Source organism: Chenopodium album, chromosome 17, assembly GCF_948465745.1.
Source record: "Chenopodium album chromosome 17, dcCheAlbu1.1, whole genome shotgun sequence".
In the NCBI taxonomy this organism is placed as follows: domain Eukaryota; kingdom Viridiplantae; phylum Streptophyta; class Magnoliopsida; order Caryophyllales; family Amaranthaceae; genus Chenopodium; species Chenopodium album.
In genome coordinates this window covers 50,857,379-50,879,848 of record NC_137850.1, presented here as the reverse complement: position 1 = coordinate 50,879,848, position 22,470 = coordinate 50,857,379, and the positions used below count along the sequence as shown (strand labels likewise).

The 22,470-nt window shown below is 36.1% G+C and overlaps 3 protein-coding genes and 1 pseudogene across 6 annotated transcripts; 2 read left to right on the top strand and 2 right to left on the bottom strand.

Moving 5' to 3' along the window:
- The first annotated feature begins 1,131 nt into the window (after nucleotides 1–1,131).
- Nucleotides 1,132–2,965, top strand: LOC145590148 (large ribosomal subunit protein uL2z). Its single transcript, XM_081646897.1, has 2 exons — nucleotides 1,132–1,625; nucleotides 2,514–2,965. Exons 1-2 carry the CDS (start codon nucleotides 1,186–1,188, stop codon nucleotides 2,854–2,856), a joined length of 783 nt encoding a protein of 260 aa, XP_081503023.1. The 5' UTR covers nucleotides 1,132–1,185; the 3' UTR covers nucleotides 2,857–2,965.
- A 661-nt stretch (nucleotides 2,966–3,626) lies between these two features.
- Nucleotides 3,627–7,256, bottom strand: LOC145588483 (uncharacterized). Its single transcript, XM_081645130.1, has 4 exons — nucleotides 6,725–7,256; nucleotides 5,239–5,462; nucleotides 4,561–4,668; nucleotides 3,627–3,970 (listed from the first exon to the last, which is right to left on the bottom strand). Exons 1-4 carry the CDS (start codon nucleotides 6,921–6,923, stop codon nucleotides 3,866–3,868), a joined length of 636 nt encoding a protein of 211 aa, XP_081501256.1. The 5' UTR covers nucleotides 6,924–7,256; the 3' UTR covers nucleotides 3,627–3,865.
- A 1,412-nt stretch (nucleotides 7,257–8,668) lies between these two features.
- On the top strand, nucleotides 8,669–18,501 carry LOC145590147 (inositol-tetrakisphosphate 1-kinase 4-like). Of its 3 annotated transcripts, XR_014101865.1 has the most exons (11): nucleotides 8,673–9,245; nucleotides 9,919–10,000; nucleotides 10,489–10,521; nucleotides 15,393–15,513; nucleotides 15,774–15,866; nucleotides 16,443–16,562; nucleotides 16,675–16,851; nucleotides 17,356–17,411; nucleotides 17,502–17,586; nucleotides 17,743–17,934; nucleotides 18,055–18,501. XR_014101865.1 is itself a non-coding variant. In XM_081646896.1 (10 exons), the coding sequence occupies exons 1-10, from the start codon at nucleotides 9,064–9,066 to the stop codon at nucleotides 17,832–17,834; spliced, it is 1,041 nt and encodes a 346-aa protein (XP_081503022.1). In that variant the 5' UTR covers nucleotides 8,673–9,063; the 3' UTR covers nucleotides 17,835–18,501. The 3 variants fall into 3 exon arrangements, 1 of the variants encoding a protein (XP_081503022.1); XR_014101866.1 differs by having other exon boundaries at nucleotides 8,669–9,245; nucleotides 17,502–17,648; nucleotides 17,743–18,501; XM_081646896.1 differs by having other exon boundaries at nucleotides 17,743–18,501.
- Nucleotides 18,502–18,865: 364 nt separating this feature from the next.
- On the bottom strand, nucleotides 18,866–21,866 carry LOC145590146 (F-box/kelch-repeat protein At1g22040 pseudogene; annotated as a pseudogene). Its single transcript, XR_014101864.1, has 2 exons — nucleotides 21,688–21,866; nucleotides 18,866–20,662 (listed from the first exon to the last, which is right to left on the bottom strand). The product of XR_014101864.1 is annotated as an F-box/kelch-repeat protein At1g22040 pseudogene (transcript).
- Between the last annotated feature and the right edge of the window lie 604 nt (nucleotides 21,867–22,470).

Genomic DNA, 22,470 nt, shown 5'->3' with positions numbered 1-22,470 from the left:
CTTTAATTATCTATTAATTTTAGTAACATAGGGTGGTAATTACTTAAGCTAGAGGCTATTATATTCATTACATTAGCCCTAAACAAAAAATTTTAGAAGAAAGTTTGAGACGGTAAAAATGGGCCATAGTAGTAGAATGGCCTACGAGAGTCAGTGTTCCAGACTAGCTAAGAATAATATTGATTTTATTAAATTGTGAACAAACTGTAAGAACTTCACAAACTGTATACCCAAATGGCCAAATGATAATTGATAACATCACAAGTTCACAATATACCTTTAGTTAGTTGTAGTTATCATGTAACAAAATGATGTAATTTGCCTTATGCAATAGCAGCAGTGCTAACGAAATGATAGATGATAAGATTCATAACTAACCCCTTAATTATTGTTGATGGAAAGACATAGGCGTTTCGTGTTTAATTCGTATACACTAATTCAAATTTAACTTACTCCAATTATAATTATTTTACACATAATATAATTGGTATGTCGAAAATTACTGAATTAGACTACAACAAAATTTAAATTATATGAATTTGCGACCTTGAAAATTGTGCACACATTGCTTGCACTTTTGAGCTTGTTTAAGGTAAATAGAACAACACAAGATGGAAAAAAACTTAATTTTCAAGTACAACAACAACGAGTCAAGGACTCATACTTCCTTCTTTAATGGTGAAATTAGGACCCTACATGATTACTGAATCCTATTTGATAAGTAGCCGGTAGCCATTTATATTAACTAATTTGACTTAGCATGATGTATATAGCTTGTTGTGTAAAAATATTTGGTAAAAAGTGAATAATTGCTAATTTCAAAAAGAATTTTTTAAACTTAAAAAAGATATATCAATAAATTATAGAGATTTACTGAACATCCGAATTATTTTTTTCATAATAGTCAAATCTATAAGAAGCCTCATTAACAAAAAAACCCTTTACCAAACCCTTAAAACAAATTTTATTAAAAAAAAAAAAACTCCAAACAAACAGCAGTCCACAACATTAAGAAACCCATGAATAATCCAGTCCACAAAACACAAGCCCAAAAAAAAAAGCTAGGGCAAAAAGCACAAACCCTAACCCATGAGTCACATAAAACCCTAACTCCCCCATCTTTCTCCCATTTCATTCCCACCGCATTCATTCTCCCTTTGAAACCCTCCATTTTCTCTCGCCGCCATGGGAAGAGTGATCCGAGCTCAACGTAAGGGAGCAGGCTCCGTCTTCAAGGCCCACACCCACCACCGCAAGGGTCCCGCCAAGTTCCGAACCCTCGACTTCGGCGAGCGCAATGGCTACCTCAAGGGTGTAATCACCGAGGTCATCCACGACCCTGGTCGTGGTGCTCCCCTTGCTCGCGTCACTTTCCGACACCCTTTCAGGTACAAGCACCAGAAAGAGCTCTTCGTTGCTGCTGAGGGTATGTACACCGGTCAATTCATCTATTGTGGGAAGAAGGCTAATCTTATGGTTGGGAATGTTCTTCCTTTGAGATCTATTCCTGAAGGAGCTGTTGTTTGTAATGTTGAACATCATGTTGGTGATCGTGGTGTTCTTGCTCGTGCTTCTGGGGATTATGCTATTGTTATCTCTCACAACCCTGATAATGATACTTCTAGGTATACTTCTCTTTCTTTTCTGAGATATTTTATTTCATTTTGTTTTGTTTTCTGGGATTTTCATTTGTTATACTTGTTTGTTCTATGATTTTTGGATGTTTTATGATTTTTTTTCTCTGCTGGAATTGAAAGGTGGGATCCTGTTGTATGATTTGTTTGTGTTTTGGTTTATTGTTTTTTTATTTTAGATGATGTTTATGGTGATTATTGATTGGGGGTTTTGTTTTAGGATTGAAAAATTGGATCTTTTTGTATGATCTGTTTGTCATTTGGTTTATTATTATGGAGTTTAATTGATATTTATGCTAATGACATTGTTTTGTTGGGTTTTGATTATGATGATACTTGTTTTACGATTGATTAATGTGACTGTTTGTGAAATGACTTAATTGGGTTGAGCTTAGAATTATGTATTGATGATTTGCAGACGATAGAATAAATACGTTTAATAAATTAGTTCAATGAAATTTGAATTTGGCCATGAACCTTTTGGTAAGAGATTCTGTCATTGTAGATGTTGCTAAGGTTTTAGGTTATAGGTTGAGATAACCATAAAATTCTTATTGGACTTGCTAATCTCTGTAAGTACGATTTCAGTCCTTCAAATCATGTTCCTGAGGCAGAGTATTCTATAATTATGCTATTTTATTATGTTTGTATTTTGTGTCATTGTGTAGCATGGTATGTTGTGATGTGGATTAAGGAAGTGCAAGTGAGCTTTGAGCATGATCTGTGGTAATTGAGATATTGAATTCCCAGTTCTGCTTTAGTGATCTTGGAGTGTGATTGTAATAGCTACTCCTTGTCAACTGGAGCTGCCAATGAGCTTATCAACTCTATTATAAATTCTGATCGGACCTATTTAACGAAATCTATTCTCTGTTGTAGGATCAAGCTCCCATCTGGTTCCAAGAAGATTGTCCCAAGTGGTTGCCGTGCTATGATCGGTCAGGTTGCTGGTGGAGGTCGTACTGAGAAGCCTCTTCTTAAGGCCGGAAATGCATACCACAAGTACAGAGTGAAGAGGAACTGTTGGCCTAAGGTTCGTGGTGTTGCTATGAATCCAGTTGAGCATCCTCATGGAGGAGGTAACCACCAGCATATTGGTCATGCCAGTACTGTTCGTAGAGATGCACCACCAGGGCAGAAGGTTGGTCTTATTGCCGCCAGGAGGACTGGTCGTCTTCGTGGTCAAGCTGCCGCAAATCTTTCCAAGAGTGACAAGGCTTAATTTACTTGGGCATTTTATTGTCATTTTTGATGTCGTTTTGTTTATTTAAAGTTTTAAGTACCTATTTTAAAGATTGCAGTGCTAAGAATATACTGAGTTTTGTTTGCAATATTAGGAATGGTTTTTGTCATGGTGACATTGAATTAATTTCACTGAGCTAGTTCTTTTTTAGCTTTCATCTGTTGAATCAGCCTAAGCTTAGTTGATTATTTGTATGAATTGCCTTGATGATAGCCTAAGTTATACATCTTGAAGCTACCATGCGAATGATTAAAAGGAGTAATGCTGGCTCATATCATATAGTTTGTAAAATTTATTAATTATTAAAGGTTATGCTTTTAGGTAAGCTGAATGATCAAGTTTTTCAGGCAAGATTAAGCCACTGGCTTTATATAATGTTTCACAAGTCCTTTTATTAAGATTAAGGTGGCAATGACCATGGTAAGCTCAAACCTGGCTGCCTAGTCTGAATTATCTCTGATCTTAAAAAACCTCCATATTTTACTTGTATTGAATGCCTAATTGAATTCCTGTTGGAAGGGCTTCTTCTGTATTATGGTATGCGCAATGTGAGCTTGGACATCATGAAACCAAGGCAAGAACTTGAATGAGACCACTCGTCAAGTCTGTTGATTAAATATTTAAATTGAATTGTCGTTACCTGGTTATTACAAATTTTTATTTTGAATTACATTATATTTTATTAGTTTACTTTAAGAGTGACTTGAATGTTTAAAGTGTAATTTTCGTAACTTGTTTGATTCTATCCCTTGGAGAGATTAATCAATATTGAGCATTCCATTTACCAATATAATTCTTCTTATATTTTGGCATCACACATTCATACATACATACATACACTAATATGTATAAACAGTTACATACAAGGCAGGAAAAGGATGGACATGAGTTACAAAATGAGCTTGAAGATGAGGAACCCTACTAATAACCTGCCATCAAGTTTTGGTATTTGCAGAGGAATGCCGCCATTTTGATCAACAATGAAAACCTATTGAATGATTCTATCTTCTTGCAGAAGTTCGTATGGATCAATATATTGAGGGAGAGAAGCTGTAGTATCAGTCCCATCATGAACAAAAGTTGGCCCAAAGTACTGCATCGAGAATTAGACAGTATAAGGGAGTATAAAATGAACAATCATATTCTATTGCATCCCAGCAAGTCATTAATCAAGGGACAAAATATATATTGACAAGCATCTACAATTCACTCTTTTTGTAGTGATCATAGTGCACAAACATCTGATATTTATCTTAGTCTGCCATCATCACTTTACGCAAAGTAGCCAGATTGTTTATAAGACTTCAATATCTGTAACCTGCCCCCCAGTTCATCTTATAGACCTGATCATCATAAGCAGGACATAGATATCCTCGTATTACACTATTACATGTTCAGGTTGTATACCCTCCCCCACTCTCTTTACAAAAGTACACTATCAATTGTTCAGACTTCAGACTGTCATTAAAGAACAACATTCACCCACTAATTCCATGTTGGAACCATTTCCTCAATGAGAAAACAAACCACTAGAAAGCATGTGTCAAACAATCTATTGCCGTTTTCAGAAATGTTAATCACATTCATCCCTTGTTCTACTAATATTCCATTGATTCTGCTCAGTTACTGTAGTTACTCATTCTCAAAAGATAGGCGTACAATTTTATTGCTAGAAAGGCTTACCAGATAGAGAGCAGCAAAAGAACCAACTGTCAAAATTATTAGAGGCCAAAATGCCAAGAAGAATGTTCCACCAAGTGTCAATAAAAGTTTAGCACGGGGAATTAAGCCCTGGATTAAACAAATGTAGGGAAAATTTTAGCAATTAGATAGACAAGTAAAGCAAGTACTGGAATGAAATTGGTGCACCTTAGTAAGAGATATAATTATGAATGAATCAATTCAACTAAGGAAAAATGTATGGACAGAGTTAAGAAGGGTAAGTAATTAGAAGAAACCGAGCAATGAATGGCAAATACAGAAATTCACACTACACTAACTTTTAACCATAGTAATTTGCCACTCCGAGGTTACCTGCTGGCTTGTTCCAAAGTCACTTTCAGACAAAATAATGGCAAGGTCATGTACTCATGTGTCTGATTTTGGGCATCAAATTGATGATACACAAAGAGGGGGCAAATACCATAACTAAGTCGCTGCAATTGATACAAACAAATCTATTTCACACACGCACGCGCACACACACAATGCAGAGACAAAGAAGGGAAACCACGAGGACAGAAAAGCAGCTTACAGAACAAAAGAGAGAGGCAGGGAACAATTGAACAAAAAAGACAATAGGTCTTTTGTAAAGCTTGGATTTTTCAATAAGCAAAGCATCAAAAATAAATTATGGTTAACCTCGAGGCCTTCACTGTTCAGTGCCATTGATTGCTCTCTTTGATTAGTCAAGCTTTTGTCTGAATCAGTCGCAACTGCATTTCTCTTTGAATACAACCTGTCAGATCCATCTTCTGTTATCTCTTCCTCAATTTTGCTCCTATTGCTCTCCTCAAGCAGTGAAGTGGGTGTAATGCCTCGTCTTCGTAGCTCCTTCATAAACAAAGATTCAGGAGGTTCGTTGTCTACAAGGAAATCATACACAGGGTTAAAAGAAAGCCTAATCATTTACAATTGTAATTCTACCTGAGTGAAATCTGAAATCACTATAAAGCATATAAAGTGCTCAAAGCTTCATGCACCCCAAATCAAAGTAAACAACCAAACCTTGTGCTCCTTGTAAATATATACTAAGTACTTTATATCTTTTATAGCGTTTGCACATCATTAAAAAAGAAGTCACAATCCCCTTAAGCAACATTCCCAGATCAAAATATCGTAACCATTAATTATGATGTTTTAAGCACAGGCAAAGTTTCAGCACGACCATGATCATTGAAAATATGCAGTTAACATATTTGAGGCATGATCTTACTGTCAGTCTGTCACTAGACAGTAAATGCAACTAAATATCAATCGATTAACATATTGGTTGGTGTTCTAAGACATATTATCAATTCACATCAACTTATTCAGCTTTTTCAATGAGATGGTGCCTCTCATTCCCTTTTATTCAGACTCAAATGAACTATTCATCGTGATTCAAAGCCATGAAATAGCAATTTCATGCACACATAATTCAATTAACATCATAAAACAGTAAATTTACACAAACACACACTCTTTTTATCTTGAAATAATCAAACAATTCTCGTAAATACTTAGTAAACCCATTTAACTTAAACCATAAAAAACTTCAAAATCACTCAACCCAAATTCACAACCATCACAAGTTCAAAACTTTGCTTACATGATCCTGAAAACAAGCTGGCATTGATTCCCCACATTAAACATAGTATCTTACAGACAAATGTATCCCTTATTCCAATTATTATAAATCTATAATTATTAAATTCCAAATGACTGTCATTGTTCCAATTATCATATTCATATACATGACATAATGCTCCATTGCTCCACAAATAGGATGTATCCACTATTGCCCTATTTATTACCCTTTTCTTACCTAAATCCACTATCACATATAACAACTCAAAGAATTATCATAAACAATTACTAACAAACAAATAAGCCAAACCCCTAATCCATCAAAAAGTTTCAATCTTTTTGCCAAGAAACTGACTTAATTCAGGGTATATGAAGTATATAACTAATACCCCTAAGTCCTCTCGCCCCTGAATTAATAGTCACATTGATAACATTAGCGTAATTTGAACTAATAACATGACAACTAAATTTATAACTATTAAAATAATTCCCAAATCAATCTTATTAATTAATAATTAAAAAATAGTTAGGAAATCAAGAAAGGAAAGTAAGAGCTTACTGCTACTGTTGCTAGGACGATCATCACCATCTTGTAATTTAGAAAAAACCCGGTTCACCAAATTCCTAGCAGCAAATCCCCTTCTTTTCAACCGGATAATTCCTTTCCTCTGAACTTCGGAATCCAATTCAAACCTTGAAGAACTCGGGAAAGAAGAAATAGTAGGTTTCATCATTTGCATAGAAGCCATTGCCACCATTTTCTTCTTTCTTTCTAAAAATTAAAAATTCTCTCTTTATTCTAGATTTCTCTGATTTTATGAACCAAACAAGCAAACAAATAAAGAAAAGACAATCAAAGGGAATGGGAAACCAATTCCATTACGTAAAACAAAGGAAAGAAAAAAAAAAGAGTTAAAGGGAATGATTCCCTTCCCTAAGAGGTGGCCGACGACGTGTTATAGAGCGGAGTAAGGCGGAGTTTGTGGCGGCGCAATTTGTGTTACGGGTGGAATATTGTGCTACGTAGTTAGCTTGTTTATGACCACGAGTTTTGGGTAATTGTTACCAAAAGAAATAAAAAATATGTGATGTGTGTTTTTTTTTTTTGAGGAAAATGTGATGTGTGTTAATATTGTCTTGAAATGAGTTTGGACCATATATACTATACTTGTATATTTTTGGGAATTTTTTTTTGGGTGAATTGGTATGATACTAGCCGTGTAGGTGGCGGTTGACGAGGGTGGTAGACAAAGATGACAAATTGACAAGTGATATAAAACCAACTATACAAGGCAAGACATGGAGGCTATGCGTGCACGATTTCTTCTTAATATTTGGAAAATGTTGATATGATATAGTTCGAGAAGGGTAGTGAATGTGAATTAAAATTAATTGACATGTAAAATGAGATATAGCCATATAGGAATATGTTGATAAATAGTTATAGGGTATGTGTACTTCACCTTAATTTCAGTTCAGTTTCTAATTTCATTCTCTCATAAAATATTCATTTCAGCTCATTTCAATTCAGTTCAGTTCAGCATAGTTCAGTAAATGTGAACATGCATTAATGGATTCTATATTAATTCATAAAACATTGATGAAAAAAAAACTAAAAATTAATTATTGTAGACTCAATATTAACTAACATATTAATAGCGCGAGCGCGAACATTAATAAATTGGGAGATAATAAGAACCTTATTATTGTTTACTCATCTAACTTTTAGTAACATCGCCGTAGCAGCATGTACTACATAAATGATAACATGTGTTTACCATTATTTAGGGTGTGATTTCCTTAACTTATGATGATTGTTTCAAGCAAAATAAATTCATTGTAAGATAGATACTTATTTGTATTTATAATTGGTTCAAAACAAAATAATTCAACATGTTTACAAGTTCGAATAAAAGTATGCTAAAAAAGTAAAAAAAAAAAAAAAAAAAAAAAAAGAAAAAAGAGTAGTGATTAATGAAGATACAACTAAATATTTTAAAAATACACCCTTAAATGCTAAATTAAACATATCATTGTTGTTTGTTTCCTGACACCTCAAAATAGAAATAATCTAAAACTAGAAATGCACTCACATATGATACTATTCCACTTGTGAATAGATGAATTTGTATATACAATTGGTTCAATAGCTAAAGATAATGAGAATGAAGCAAATAAAAGACACTATATCAAAGTAGATTAGGAAGAAATGGAAAAATAACGGGTTTATTTTTAAGACCGACCAACATCTTATATGTCGGATGTGTACTACCATATCATTATATCCTTGTGCTAGTACAAAAATACAAATGTCTCTATTGACATTATCCTCGTGCAAATTGCATCATACTTTTCACAAGTGGCAAGATATAATTTTCACAAGAGATTAAATACTTCACCAAATTAAAACAAAGGGGGAAAAAAAAACTAGTACAAGTAGATAAGAACAATGAAGGACAACCAAGTAAAAAAAATAAAATAAAAAATCCACTAATGATTTAGACCAATGGAACATTCCAAAGCTCTTTGCTGAATTTGATACTTAAATTCTCTTCATTTCCCCAATTTTCTCTTTTTCTCTCTCCTCCTTCATCTTCTACATCCTCACAAATTCTGCAAATTTTCAGAATATTCGCCTCTTTTTCTTCGTAATTCTTCGCTTTTTTATGCATTTTCCACACGCTATTAACAGGAAAATTATCCTAGAGAGAAAAAGTGAAGGATTTTTAGAGAGAGAAAGTAATCATCGTTGACTGATACTTTGCAGAAATTTTGATCACTGTTGAGAAATTGAGTTTCCGCCCTTTTTGAGTGTGTAATACCTCGAATTTCAGCTTGAATTTGGTGTTTTTTTGACGGAATTTGGATTTGTTTTTGGCTTTTGATTGTTCGCCGGGTATGAGGTTAGACGGAGAGATCAAAGAATTTGAGTATGAAGAGGAGAGAGAAAGTGGTGAAGAAATGAATTCGGTTTCAAATTCGATTAATTTAGGGTTTTCTCAGCAAGTTGTTGTTGGTTATGCGTTAACGACGAAGAAGAAGCAGAGTTTCTTGCAACCTAAGTTTGAACTCATTGCTAGGTATGTAACTACGCATTTCTTTTTGTTTCATTTGATCAAATTTCAGATTATTGAATTGTGATTTTGTCAGTTTGTTTAACCGCCATTGTTGTCTGCTTGCAATCATGAGGATCAGATATTATTTTGGAAGCTTGTGTAAGATAAATATTGCATAGTAATTAAATTAAATTGCTTTTAACAAGTATAAAAAAATAAGTATTATGTTGAATATTCCATGGCATATATGCTCCCGCCCTAATAAGACTAAGTCGGAGTCAATGATTTTGAGAAATTTGAGTTTATAGTACCTAAATTACCTAACTTGTCTAATAATACTGTTGATATAGTAAGAATTCGTATTCTTATCCATTCTTTTATTGTACCAATGGACTAGTTTGCTACTGTACACAAAACACTATTAGAAGTATTTGATGATAAGTAGTGTTTTACAGTTGATTGCATTGCCTCATGGACTTATATAGTGAAGTTTTTGGCATTTCGTGTTAAAAAGATACAATCCATGATTAACAGCTATTTAATTTTCTTTCTATATTTGTCTAATTTTGTGTCTTATCCAAGCTCTTTGTAATGGGTATGTCAATTGTTGTTTGGTGAAAAAAGAAGCCAATATGCAAAAATTTGGTATCATTTGTATTTTCTAGAATCAATTTAAGTGTAGCTTGTTTTGATGCAGAGACAAGGGGATTATATTTGTTCCCATTGACCAACACCGGCCACTGGCAGAGCAAGGTCCCTTTGACATTGTTTTGCACAAGGTCAGTCTATATATTTTGATACTTGACTTTGCATTCTTATATTTGTGATTATTATTTTTTAAAATTACTAGTGTCCTTTTGTATTCCAACATAGTGCACTTTTCAATACTTAGGCTTTTGTTTGAAGGATGTCTTTCTTTATCCACAGTGTTCTTCAATTCATTGGCTTTGTTGAGTTTTATTCGTAGACATTTCATATAACAAAGAGGTCAAAATCTAAGCTTTGGCAAATGTTATTACTTGTTTAGTTTGAAAAAATATACAAATTTGTTTTCTAGCGGGCTGAAGGGGTGAGTTGTAGGCTTTCAGTATAGTATTTCCTGGGTATTTCCGGTAGCAATGTTTCCCAAAATGGTCTTTTTTATCATCAAACATGATCAATATTATCTTTTGTGAATTCATTTATGCTTAATACGAGCGTAATCCTTCTAGTTGCTTTTGCTTTAGCTGCATATCACTCTCTCTGATTAATCTTGTGTTTCTTACAGCTACTGAGCAATGAATGGAGCCAGCTTCTTGAAGTAAGTCATTCTTTGAGATAACATATCTAGCAATGCTGATAATCATCTCATGTGTCATTTCTTATGATGCTGTGCTTCCTGATATATCTGATTATTCTGGGTGGTTTTCAGCTTGTTATATAACAATAATGTTCTTTTGGATAGTTTGGATCTCATATGACATTGATTGGTGGAACATATAAGTGACATGTTCCTATGTCAGTTAAAACTTAATGTTGCCTGACATAATTTGCAGAATCATGCTCTGTACATCATGAACCATCAATCAATCAATCAATCAATCAATCAAAGCCTTAATCCCAAAAGTGGGGTCGGCTAACATGAACCAAATTTGATTATTCCGTGTAGTCATCAACATAAATCTTTCTCCTCCATCCCTTACGATCCAAAACTTCATCCTCACGTAAATCCATGCACTTCATATCCTTCCTCACTCCTTCCAACCAAGTCATCTTTGGTCTCCCTCTTCCTCGTTTAATCCCTCCATGGTCCCACTCTTCCACTCTTCGCACCGGTGCACCCTCGGGTCTCCGTCTTACATGTCCAAACCAACGCAGACGATTTTCCCTTAATTTATCTACAATGCCCGCCACACCTACTTTCTTGCGAATAACCTCATTTCTGATTCTATCTCTTAAAGTGTTTCCACACATCCACCTTAACATGCGCATTTCCGTAACCTCCATCTTTTTAATATGCTCTTTCTTAGAAGCCCAACATTCTGTACCATAGAGCAACACTGGTCTTATGGCAGTCCTGTAGAATTTTCCCTTCAACTTTAAGGGAATGCTGCGGTCGCATAGCACTCCCGTGGCCGCTCTCCATTTAAGCCACCCTGACTTAATCCTGTGGGTCACGTCTTGATCAATGTCACCATTCTTCTGGATGATCGACCCTAGGTACTTAAAACATTCACTCATGGTCAAATCCTTTCCATCCAAACTCACCACTTCATTGCTTGTCCCCCTCTGAGTGCCAAAACGACATACCAAATATTCAGTCTTACTCCGACTTAGCTTAAACCCTCTAGATTCCAACCTTTGCCTCCATTGCTCCAACTTGACATTAACCCCATCCTTAGTCTCATCCACCAAAACGATATCATCTGCGAACAGCATACACCATGGAACCTCATCTTGAATTGGTCTAGTTAATTCGTCTAGAACCGTTGCAAAAAGAAAAGGGCTTAATGCAGACCCTTGATGCAATCCGATTGTAATAGGGAAATCTTTTGTCAACCCTCCGCATGTCCTCACATTTGTTGACACATCCCGATACATATCCTTAACTAGGTCTACATACCTTCGTGGGATACCTTTCTTCAACATTGCCCACCAAAGTATCTCTCTTGGCACCTTGTCATATGCCTTCTCTAAATCAATAAAGACCATATGAAGATCTTTCTTCTTTACCCTATAAAACTCCATCATTTGTCTTATCAAATGGATTGCCTCCATAGTAGATCTCCCAGGCATAAAACCAAATTGGTTATCTGAAATGCTTGTGCATGCCCTCAACCTTTGTTCAATCACCCTTTCCCACAACTTCATAGTATGGCTCATAAGCTTAATTCCTCGATAGTTAGAACAATCTTGAGCGTCTCCTTTGTTTTTATAAACCGGGACCAAGGTGCTCTTCCTCCAATCTTGTGGGATCCTTGTAGCCGTCCATATCTTGTTGAAAAGGTTTGTTAACCAATCAATACCAATCTTACCCAAACACCTCCACACCTCTATCGGTACCCCATCAGGGCCAACCGCCTTCTTAGGTTTCATCTTCCTCAGTGCAATCTCCACCTCTACTCTCCTAATCCTTCGCACATACTCCATGTTGATTTCTTCATCACTCATAGAGGTATCTCCTATCACAACTCCATTACTTCCATTAAATAATTCATCGAAGTACCCCTTCCACCTGTCCTTGATGCCCTCCTCTTGCACTAGGACCATTTGGTTCTTATCTTTGACACACTTCACCATGCCAATATCCTTCCTTGCCTCTTGTCTTCTCTTTGCCATCTTATAAATGATCCTTTCTCCCTCCTTGGAATCAAGCTTTTCATAAACCTCCTGATATGTCTTTTCTTTTGCTTGGCGAACAGCTGCCTTTGCCTTGCTCTTAGCCTCCTTATACGCTGCAAAGGTTTCATCACTCCTACATTTTCCTAAGGCTTGATAGCATTCCCTTTTTTGCTTAATTACTGCTTTCACCTCTTCATTCCACCACGAAGTATCTCTCTGTACCGAAGTTCTTCCCCTTACTTCCCCTAAGACCTCTTTGGCCACTCTTAGGAAACAGTTCTTCATTCGTAACCAAGTCATGTCCGGATCCACCTCTCCATCCCAATCCGCTTCTTCAATTACCTTTTCTGTAAAAACCTTAGCTTTTGCATCCCTTAGGGTCCACCATCTTATCCTTGGTTCTTCTTGTCTAACTTTTTTCTTCGCCTTCTCTTTCAGACGAATAGTCATTACCAATTACATCATGAACCATCACAAGATATTTATGCTTGGTCATTGAAGAGTTCAGACAAGTGAGGGTTGATTTTCTGCGTCAATCTGGATAACTTATCCAGGAGTTATTAGGTCTGGCTGCTAAAAAAATACTGCATTGCTGAATCCATTCTCGGGGTACCACTGCCTTGAACTGTATATGCTGATATGACTAGTTTTTGTCTTAGTATGCTGTTGGTTCTGGTCTTGGTAACTTGGGACCTTTTATTTTCTGCAATCCCAGTTTTTTGTTGGGAAAAATCTAGTTTCTAATTATGCTGATATGACATAATTGGCTTAATTGATGGCCAATTGAACGGTTGATGTAGGTTATAAGGAGCAGCAAACTAATAAAAATGAGCTGTTTGCCTGTCCGTAATGTATGTCTATTGCTGTCTCAGTTATAATGTTGTACTGAGTAGATAGAGTTGCTAGCTCCTCAGTTATTACTCCTTATAAATGTATTTCTGCTTTATTGCTTAGGCTATCCTCATCAATGCTTATCTTTACCAAAAAGGTTGAATTGAAGTGAGCTTCAATCACAGCTAAAACCCATTAAGTAGTTGACTATAGGTGCAGCCCTATTGGTAAATTTGATGCTGGGGAGAAGTTGACCAAAACAGCCCTACGCTCCTACCTAGATTAAGTATTGGGAGGAATAGGAAGTGTATGGTGTTGAATAAAAATCACGGTCAGACAGCTATTGACATAGGTAGGAGAGAATATGATATTTGTTGGCTAGGAAGATGTGGAGCAATAGGCAGGTGAGCGGTGACTATTGGGTTCTTAAAATACTCTAAGGGAGGCCTTTAAAGGATTGGGCTATGGAGTGTTTAGTAGCTGTTTCTTAAGGATAAACTCTGGAGGTTCATGTTGATGGTTGAAGAAAAGGCAGAGTTTTAGATCTTAGTGCCTTAATTTCTTTGTTAATAAGTACCTTCAAGTAATAGGAGGATGACATCTTTCTTAGCCTGCTTCTAGATGTAAGGAATAAGGTAAGAATTCAAACCCATGGATTTCCTAGAATCAGTACCTCATGGGAGGTGTTTGGTTCCTCCTTTTCTTTCCTTACTCCTCCTTTTATCTCTACTAATGCCTCTTCCTCTATCTCTTCCCCACCCCATTGTGCTCTCCTCTCTGTTTCACCATTATGGAGCTTCTTGAGCAGTGGCGCTGTGCTCTAATGTATGAAGTGCATAGTTAATCTCAAGGCCGTCGAGAGTAATTCACCTTGTCTAGTAAAACCTAACTTTTATACTTCTAATCAAGTAAGAATATCTAACACGTACTATTGATACACTGTCATTTTACGCATAAGAGTTACCCAATTTTAGGGATTAGCGCTCTGATTATAATGTTGCTTTTGGTGGTGGGGGAGGGAGGGTTGGATGAGTGGAGCCTTAAGCCATGAATGCTTTTAGTCATTGGCTAATGCTGAGTTTATATTATATTTTATCTTTCTTTAGGTAATTGATTTCACAGAGATTTCCTTTTATCTTCGCTCTTTTATTAAACATGTGTTTCTGCAATTCTAAGTTAAAGAGCAAACTCTACTTGCATGAAGTGAAGAAAGTAAAGTTGTTAATGATTGTATGTGGTGTCAGTTTTTGGTGTTTGCACTATGCATGGGTTTGAGCAATTGATGAGATAGTCTGGAAGGTGAAATAAATTAATGACCTTTTTGTTACATTAAGTCCGTTATGTAAAGTAATTCAACATGCTGTAGTGTGAAAATGTTGTTACATAAGTTGTATTTAAAATCACACCGTGTGTCATAAGCTGTCATATCTGCATTAGCCATTGTACCTCGAAGCTCAAGTTGTTAAGTGTATTACTGTATTTATATTTTTGAAATTCACCTATAAGAAAACTTTGGGCCATACTTAAGTCACTACGAATGTTTGAAGTCTCTTTCTTTACAGATTATCTTGATATGCTGTTTAAAGTTCTATAACTGTATGTAATATCTAAGAATTTTTTTTTATAAACGCATTCTGTTAAGGAAGTTGAGAATTTCCAGTCTATCATTTCACATTGCAACTGTGTCGACATGATGTGCAACACCTGAAATATACCAATTTTGTAATACTGAGGTTGCCACAGTTATGAAGACTGAATGCATTAGAAATTTTTTCAATACTTGTTATTATATCTCTCTTTGACAGTTTGACACACTAGCTTTCAAGATACTACTTCTACAGAGGAATGAATATAATAAATAAATAGAAAACTAAATCTAGACACAAATTGCTATCTTGGTCATTGTATTTGTCTCATGTACTGAGGTGTTTACTGAGTTATATGCCTTTCAAGTGAAGCTTTACCACAGAATATTGAACTTCAATCTTACCATTTTCCCTGTCCAATTTCATTTTGAAGGATTACAGACTCAAGCATCCAGATGTAATGGTTCTTGATCCTCCTTATGCGATACAATGTGTGAGAAATAGACAGTCCATGCTTGAAGATGTAGCTGCTTTGGGCTTGGCTGATTCTTATGGTAAACACTGTTACATGTTGCTGAGTGCTGACATTTATCTGATTTTTCTTTCTAATATTTATAAGGAGAACAATACTTTCTCCATTTTCCTTGTATTTCTCTATTGATTGGAAATATTCTTGCACTTCTCAAGTTTAATTTTTTTCAAAAAGTTGGCTTACTTATTTGGATTCTTGTTTCCGTGATCTCATTTGTCTTCTGGTTGTATAGATGTTTATCGTGTTGACCTGATGTATTATCTATAATTTTATATCCGTTAGGCAGGGTATGTGTGCCTAAACAGCTGGTTATTGAGAAAGATCCTACGTTGATTCCTGCCGAGGTTGCTAAAGCTGGATTGAAACTCCCATTAGGTATGCATCCTGTGCTCTGTTTCTGTCCATTGTAAATCAATAGTTGTACTGCTTTTTTAATGGTACAGAGCCTCATATACTCGAGAAAATTACATAGTGGTTCTATCATTGCCCACAGGATGTGCGAACTGTTTAAATTGTAGTACACCTATATCATGCATATTTGGATTATTGTGTTTCTATTTTATGATGTAGTGTTGGCATTTAGTGCTCTGTTTAACGTTGATGATGCATGAATGACAATGAGTCTTGATTCTTGAATGGTGTATAAAACAATGGTGGTATATATGATTGTTTACATTTTGTGATAATGAAAAATATTTAGATGCTTGCCTAGTTGCCTGGTTGCCCCTACGTGCATTGAACAGGTTTGCTCTGTCAGTTGCAAAAGAACCTTGGCGTTTGGCTAGCAATTTATTTTTCTTGGTTTAGTTTCCATGTTGGAAGACAGAAATGTTTATGGATATAGAAAACGGAATGCAACATTAACTTTGGAATGGCTTCAAGATTCTCGTGTCCTTGGTATGTTGGTATTTGTACAGTGAATTGAACTTGGGCTTTTGGATTGTATTGCAGTGTCAAAACCATTGTTTGTGGATGGAAGTGCAAAGTCACACGAGCTATTCCTTGCTTATGATAATGTCTCTCTATCGAATCTTGAGCCTCCATTGATTCTTCAGGAGTTTGTTAACCATGGTAAGTTATTTTGATATATTAACATAGTACTCCGTATGTCTTTTTTCCCTGCCCTTCCTAGTTCGTCTGTAGGTAACCAAAGATATCAATCACTTCTTTTGTTTCAATGCAGGTGGTGTCATGTTTAAAGTCTATGTTGTTGGGAATGCTATAAAAGTTGTAAGGCGATTCTCTTTACCAGATGTCTGCAAGAGAGAGCTTTCAAAGTATGCTGGGGTTTTCCAGTTTCCAAGGGTTTCATGTGCCGCAGCAAGTGCTGACGAGGCAGATCTAGAGCCTGGTATTGCTGGTAAGACTATGTTATCATACACCAACTAAGGAAAAATTAGAGTTCTGAGGCCAATTGTGCTACTGCTGGCTCATATAGCTTTCCCAGTGTCTGAAATGACAAATTGACTGACAAAGAAAATGATATGATAATCACACTGCTTATGAAATGCTGGAATGCTGGATGTGGGTTATATTGTGGATTTCATGGAAACCTTTTGTCATTTAAAATAGTTCTCCACAAGAGGAGCTGTTGTGGTCAAATTATTTGTTGTCTTATTTTTATTTGATGCAAAATTAGTCACTTAACTGCTGACTCATTTTAAAGTGAATTACTCCGTACTTATTTGTCTTCAATAGCCTCTTTTCTGTTGGTGGTGTTGAGGGTTGGAGGGGGTAACAATATATTTTGTCCTGAACAATCTTTTGTTGGGTGTAAGGAGAGTTTGTATTTTTCAAAGTATGGAAAGCCTCTATTTGAGTGTATTACGTCTGACAGGATTGCACTGTATTTGGTCTGTTTCAGAGCTTCCTCCAAGACCGATGCTTGAGAGACTTGTTGGGGAACTTCGCCGCCGAATGGTAATTCCCTGTTGTTCATTGTGTCCGCCTTTTTATAGTATGTTGTCTCTAGACAATACCTCTGCTTCTGACCCTTGCTGTATTTTTCAGGGGCTTCAGCTGTTCAATATTGATATTATCCGTGAGCATGGGAAAAGAGATCTATTCTATGTAATTGACATAAATTACTTCCCTGGTTAGTTTCTTCATCTATCTTGAATGTTGATATATAGCTGCCTGAACCACCCTCTCTCCCCAGTAAGCACCAAGTACAAAACTTCAAAATTGATCATTTTACTTCACCTGGGATACAATCCATTCTAATTGTGAAATTGGCACTTCCATCTATCAGGTTATGGAAAAATGCCGGGGTATGAACACATATTTACTGATTTCCTGGTGGGTCTTGCGGACAGTAAAAACCAAAAGCAGCTTGAGTTATAAGTTCAGAGATTATGAAGCCATTGGTATAAACCTGCTTGCAGGCCATTCCGCAGAAAAGTTGAATACATGTCAAGATCTTGGATTTTCTAAATGCTAACTGGTATGAATGACCCTCCACAAATGCTTAGCTTTTTTAGCAGTTGAAGCATTAAGGTTCACGTGCTAGTGGCTATTATATCTAGCAATGAAGCAAACTTGTTTTATGTAAATATGTAATCAGGTATTGTCCCACTCTTTGGGGCACTTTGATACATGCTCTGGATTTGGCAGAAGCTAACTTATTCAGATCGTGATTTCTGGTGGAAATTCGGCATGGCTGAGTGCAATTACAAGTGAAGCTATGTACCTGTAGTCCTCCAATCCTGAATTTGATTTCCCTTCATGAATTCTTGAATCTTGATTCAATCTAATCCTAGCAAATGGAGAGAATAAAGGATCATCCCTTATAAGAGCAGAATAATTGTGTAATTTCCTTTTTTGTTTTTGTTTTTTGTTTGAATAGCCCTAGCCCCTAGTGCTAAACTGCCAATCATCATGGTATTCTATTGATTGTTCTGGTAGTATTAGTTTTGTAGGTGTTTGAATTTTTATTCTAAAAGAGATGTTCACTGGTTATCGTTTAGCCTTTTAATTGTTAATTTACGAAGCCTTACAAAGGTGTATCTGATCTTTTGGTCTATGTTACCTTTTAAACGTTTGAGATTAATGTCTTCCCATGATATTCTTTTTGGCATAAGGCATAACTCTTGGGGCTGTGCTAGAAAAACATGGAAAGGACCAGAAGGTTCAACCACCCAAGCTCAAACCATGTGTCTTGCTTGGGCTTACATGACATTTAAGTCTATTGACAGTAGCAACACGTAAACATACGAAGAGCCATTGATAACATTGGTTTATTTGTTTGTGTTTTTTATGATTATACTCTAGTATATGTTTAGAATTAATGTTATGTATCAGAGAGGTATGCTGTACTGGAATAATCTCCAAATAGAAAAGAAAAAAAAAATGAATTAAGAGTGGAGTAGATAGAGTAGGAGTGTAGGACGTGGTATTAAACGTATTATGTATATCTGCAATGGACACTAACCAAACAGCCAACAATAGCGTCAAAGAAAAAGGCACAAGTACTTATTAGTTATTATTACATGTTCTTATCAGCAGAAACTTGTACCCATGCGCAATTATTCATATGGTAACCTCTGAGCTCCAATCACTTTTAGCCTTCCCTTGGGGCAGGACGCCTAGAATGAGCAACGAGTGAAAAGATGCATCACGTTCTTCCATCTAACGCTAGCGCAAAAAACTGGGCGATTATATCAACTGCAGGTCTAATCAGATTCGAGCAATAGTAACAACATCAAGAATCAGATTCTGAGAATTTGACAGCTAACCAACTCAGAAGGCCCAGTTCTCATTGATGCAATGACTTTCCAGGTAACTTCTGACGGAGACGATGCAACAGAGCTTTCAGTTAAAGAGCATCTGCTAGACAATGAATTCAACTGTGCGGGTTGTGCCAAGGGTCCCGTAGCAGCTTGCAAAACTGCAATATCAGAGTTGGCATCTTTAATGATCACATGAAGCTTTCCAAGGAAACCAGCAAGTAAATATGGAGATTCAGCATCGCTTTGATCATGAGTCATAGGAACTTCTCCAGATATAACTTTCCAAGAATCATCTTGGTGATCATATACTTTAATCTTAGCATTATCCAAAGAGCCTGACAGATCCAAAGCGTATAACTCATCATCAACTACAACACTCAATTTTGTTCCTGCCTGCTTAGCAGGCCAACCCTCGCCCATTCCAACAGGCATTTCAATCCATGAATTAGTTTCTGGGTCATATATTTCGCCACCAGCATCAACAAAGAAAGGCCAACAGTACAAGCTTTGAGGCACATAAAGCTTATTCTTGTATGTTGTCAATCCTGTTGCTATTGGCTTGAGAAGATCAGCTAAAAAAGCAGTAGGCATGACCTGAGCCTTAGCGAATGGCATGCTGGGAACCTCAGACCACTGATCTGTCTCAGGGTCAAACACTTCGGCACACTGCAAAGGAGTTAACCCACCTCTGCATCGACTAACCCCTCCAACAACGTAGAGTTTGTTGTTAATGACTCCTGTCTTACTATAAGCTCTACCAGTTAACATGGGGCTCACTTCATTCCAGGTATTTAAAATAGGATCATAGCGTCGGACACACCTTAAAGCTGAGGTCCTCGAAAGTCCCCCAACTACATAGAGACAACCATTCACCGCCGCAATTGAACAGCCACAGAAAGGAAGTTTATCCAGCGGATCACCTCCACCAAGCCACCCTCTTATCGCTTCTGCTATTTTCAATTTTGATCCCAAAGAGTTCCACACTTGAATAGCCAAGCCTCTACGAGATTCATCATGGGTTAAGTTACGAGGCATTGGGGGCAACCTTTGCCATTTCTGAGAAACAGGATCCAATGCATACCATGATAAGTTATCTTCAACACGAGACAGTATGAAAAGCCACTCCTCGGTTATTGTAAACTCTCTTCTTAAATCATATATTTCAGAAGTAGATAAAGCTTCTTTCCAAGTCCGAGAAACCAACTTCAGTTGCAAATAGTAAGCTCTAGGTACTCTGGCAAGAATCTGGAGTGATAGTTCATTTGGAAGAGAAGGAATTAGTCTTGCGCTATGCTCAAAGCACCTTGTTACCCTTAGCCGCTTGCAAGAGCCTCTACTTGTATCCTCATAGTCCAGCCGTTTACACTCACTGGAACTGTTCAGGCTGAATATACCACCCATTAAGCCGAGCAAGTCAATTCATAACCATAAAAATTACGAGGCCTTCAAACAAAAAAAAAAAAAAAAAAAAAAAAAGGCATTCGTTAATCTCTAAGAGTGAACACAATAGAAAAGGTTTACTCAGCTACAAAACTAAAGATTCATCCCTAAATTGAGGAAAAAACTAAAGAGGCCATTGCTAAGGGAGACACAGATCCTATACACTTTAGATAATGTGGCAACAATCCAAGGAAAACACAAAGGAGTCCAACCCTTGTATTCGTCCCTAAAATCCTAGATTGTGTATAAAACTAAGAGGCTATTGCTAGGGAAGATACAGAACCTATATACTTTATATAATGTGGCAACAATCCAAGGAATATGCGAATGAGTCCAATCCTTATATTCGTCCCTAAATTGTTCCACATCACCTAGGCTCGTGCACCCGGAGACACAGATGACTAGGTGTTACGGTGTCCATGGCTAAAGTCTTCCATCAATTGGCCACCAATGAAGTCAATCTCTCTTCTGTCAAATGCAAATATAGAAAAAGATATACAAATACCCAACTACAACCAGTCAATAATATATCAAATCATACTAAGATTCCATTCAAATTCCAGACATTCTTGCATTAAATAAACACGAATATTGCAAATACACTTGTTTTCACACTCCAAAAACCAATGTTGATTGTGCAAAAACTGACCAATTCATTATTTACACTCAGTTTACATTTCTTAAAAATCTCAACTAAAGCATGTAATTTCTCTCATCTCCAAACTCAAATTTACAGCTACTTCAACAAATTTTTCCCCAAACTACAAACCAATTAACACCAAAAAAAATCCGATACAAACAAAAAAAGTTGTTTTTTTGCAATCAAATCAATATGAATAGTTTTTGCAAATTATCTTGAGAATCACTATACGAACACCAAAAAGAAAGTAAAGAATATGCAAAATCAACGCAATGAAGAAAGGTATGAAAAATTTCTATTAATAGAAATACTAAAAAAGGAAACTAAACCTTCTAATTTGCGATCAATCAATCAATTAAAGGGTTAATTAAAAGGGGGAAAACAAAACCTGAATTACGCCGCAATTTAATCGGAAGAAATAGTTTTGTTTGAGCATGAGAATAATTTGCAGAGATCTGACAGAATTAAAATTAAGATTGATAGAATCCGGAAGAAATTGAATAATGAAGGTACAAAAAGAGAGATTTTTGAGGAGAGAGAAAGTGAGCAGGAGATCCACGAGTATATTTTGTTTATATACTGCTTCTTATGCGCTAGGACCGTAGGAGAGAGACTGTGTTTAACCACAAACTTCTTGGAGTGCTGTATTGCGTACAATAATACAAACAAAATTAGCAAGTGACAAACCTACGAAATAATATTATCTGATTTTTTTTTTTTAAAGGAAAATATTATCTGATTTTGGTAATTGCAACTTGTCATATTTTAGATCATGGACACATGTGTACGATATTTAGTTTTCACCAATAGTTATGATTAATTTTGACTAAAGTTCAACCCAATGTGAAACAAAGTATTTGATCCAAATGTGAGTATGTAATTTGAATTGATTAAAAAAATGAAATCCAAATCCAAATGTATGTATATGAATAATAGTAATTCGTAAATAGGAAGTATTGATTTTGAGTTATTTTTTTATAAAAGGTCCTATGGTTGCTATGTTGGGACATGGGATTCAATCTCAATATTTTGTACCCACTTTAAATTAAGGGTATGATAAACACGAAGTAAATAGTAGAAATTAAGGGCATGGTAAGCACGAAGTAAACTTTTAATGAGTTATAACTCACATCATGATTCATGAGGGGGATGTTGGCACGAGTGGGTGGGG

Coding starts and splice junctions, on each gene's coding strand:
- LOC145590148 (XM_081646897.1), top strand. CDS start 1,186: ATGGGAAGAGTGATCCGAGCTCAACGTAAGGGAGCAGGCTCCGTCTTC. Junction 1,626..2,513: donor CCTGATAATGATACTTCTAG/GTATACTTCTCT, acceptor TCTCTGTTGTAG/GATCAAGCTCCCATCTGGTT.
- LOC145590147 (XM_081646896.1), top strand. CDS start 9,064: ATGAGGTTAGACGGAGAGATCAAAGAATTTGAGTATGAAGAGGAGAGA. Junction 9,246..9,918: donor AAGTTTGAACTCATTGCTAG/GTATGTAACTAC, acceptor GTTTTGATGCAG/AGACAAGGGGATTATATTTG. Junction 17,412..17,501: donor GGGAACTTCGCCGCCGAATG/GTAATTCCCTGT, acceptor TGTATTTTTCAG/GGGCTTCAGCTGTTCAATAT.
- LOC145588483 (XM_081645130.1), bottom strand. CDS start 6,923: ATGGTGGCAATGGCTTCTATGCAAATGATGAAACCTACTATTTCTTCT. Junction 4,669..5,238: donor TGAACAGTGAAGGCCTCGAG/GTTAACCATAAT, acceptor TGTTTAATCCAG/GGCTTAATTCCCCGTGCTAA. Junction 3,971..4,560: donor CTTTTGCTGCTCTCTATCTG/GTAAGCCTTTCT, acceptor TTCTCGATGCAG/TACTTTGGGCCAACTTTTGT.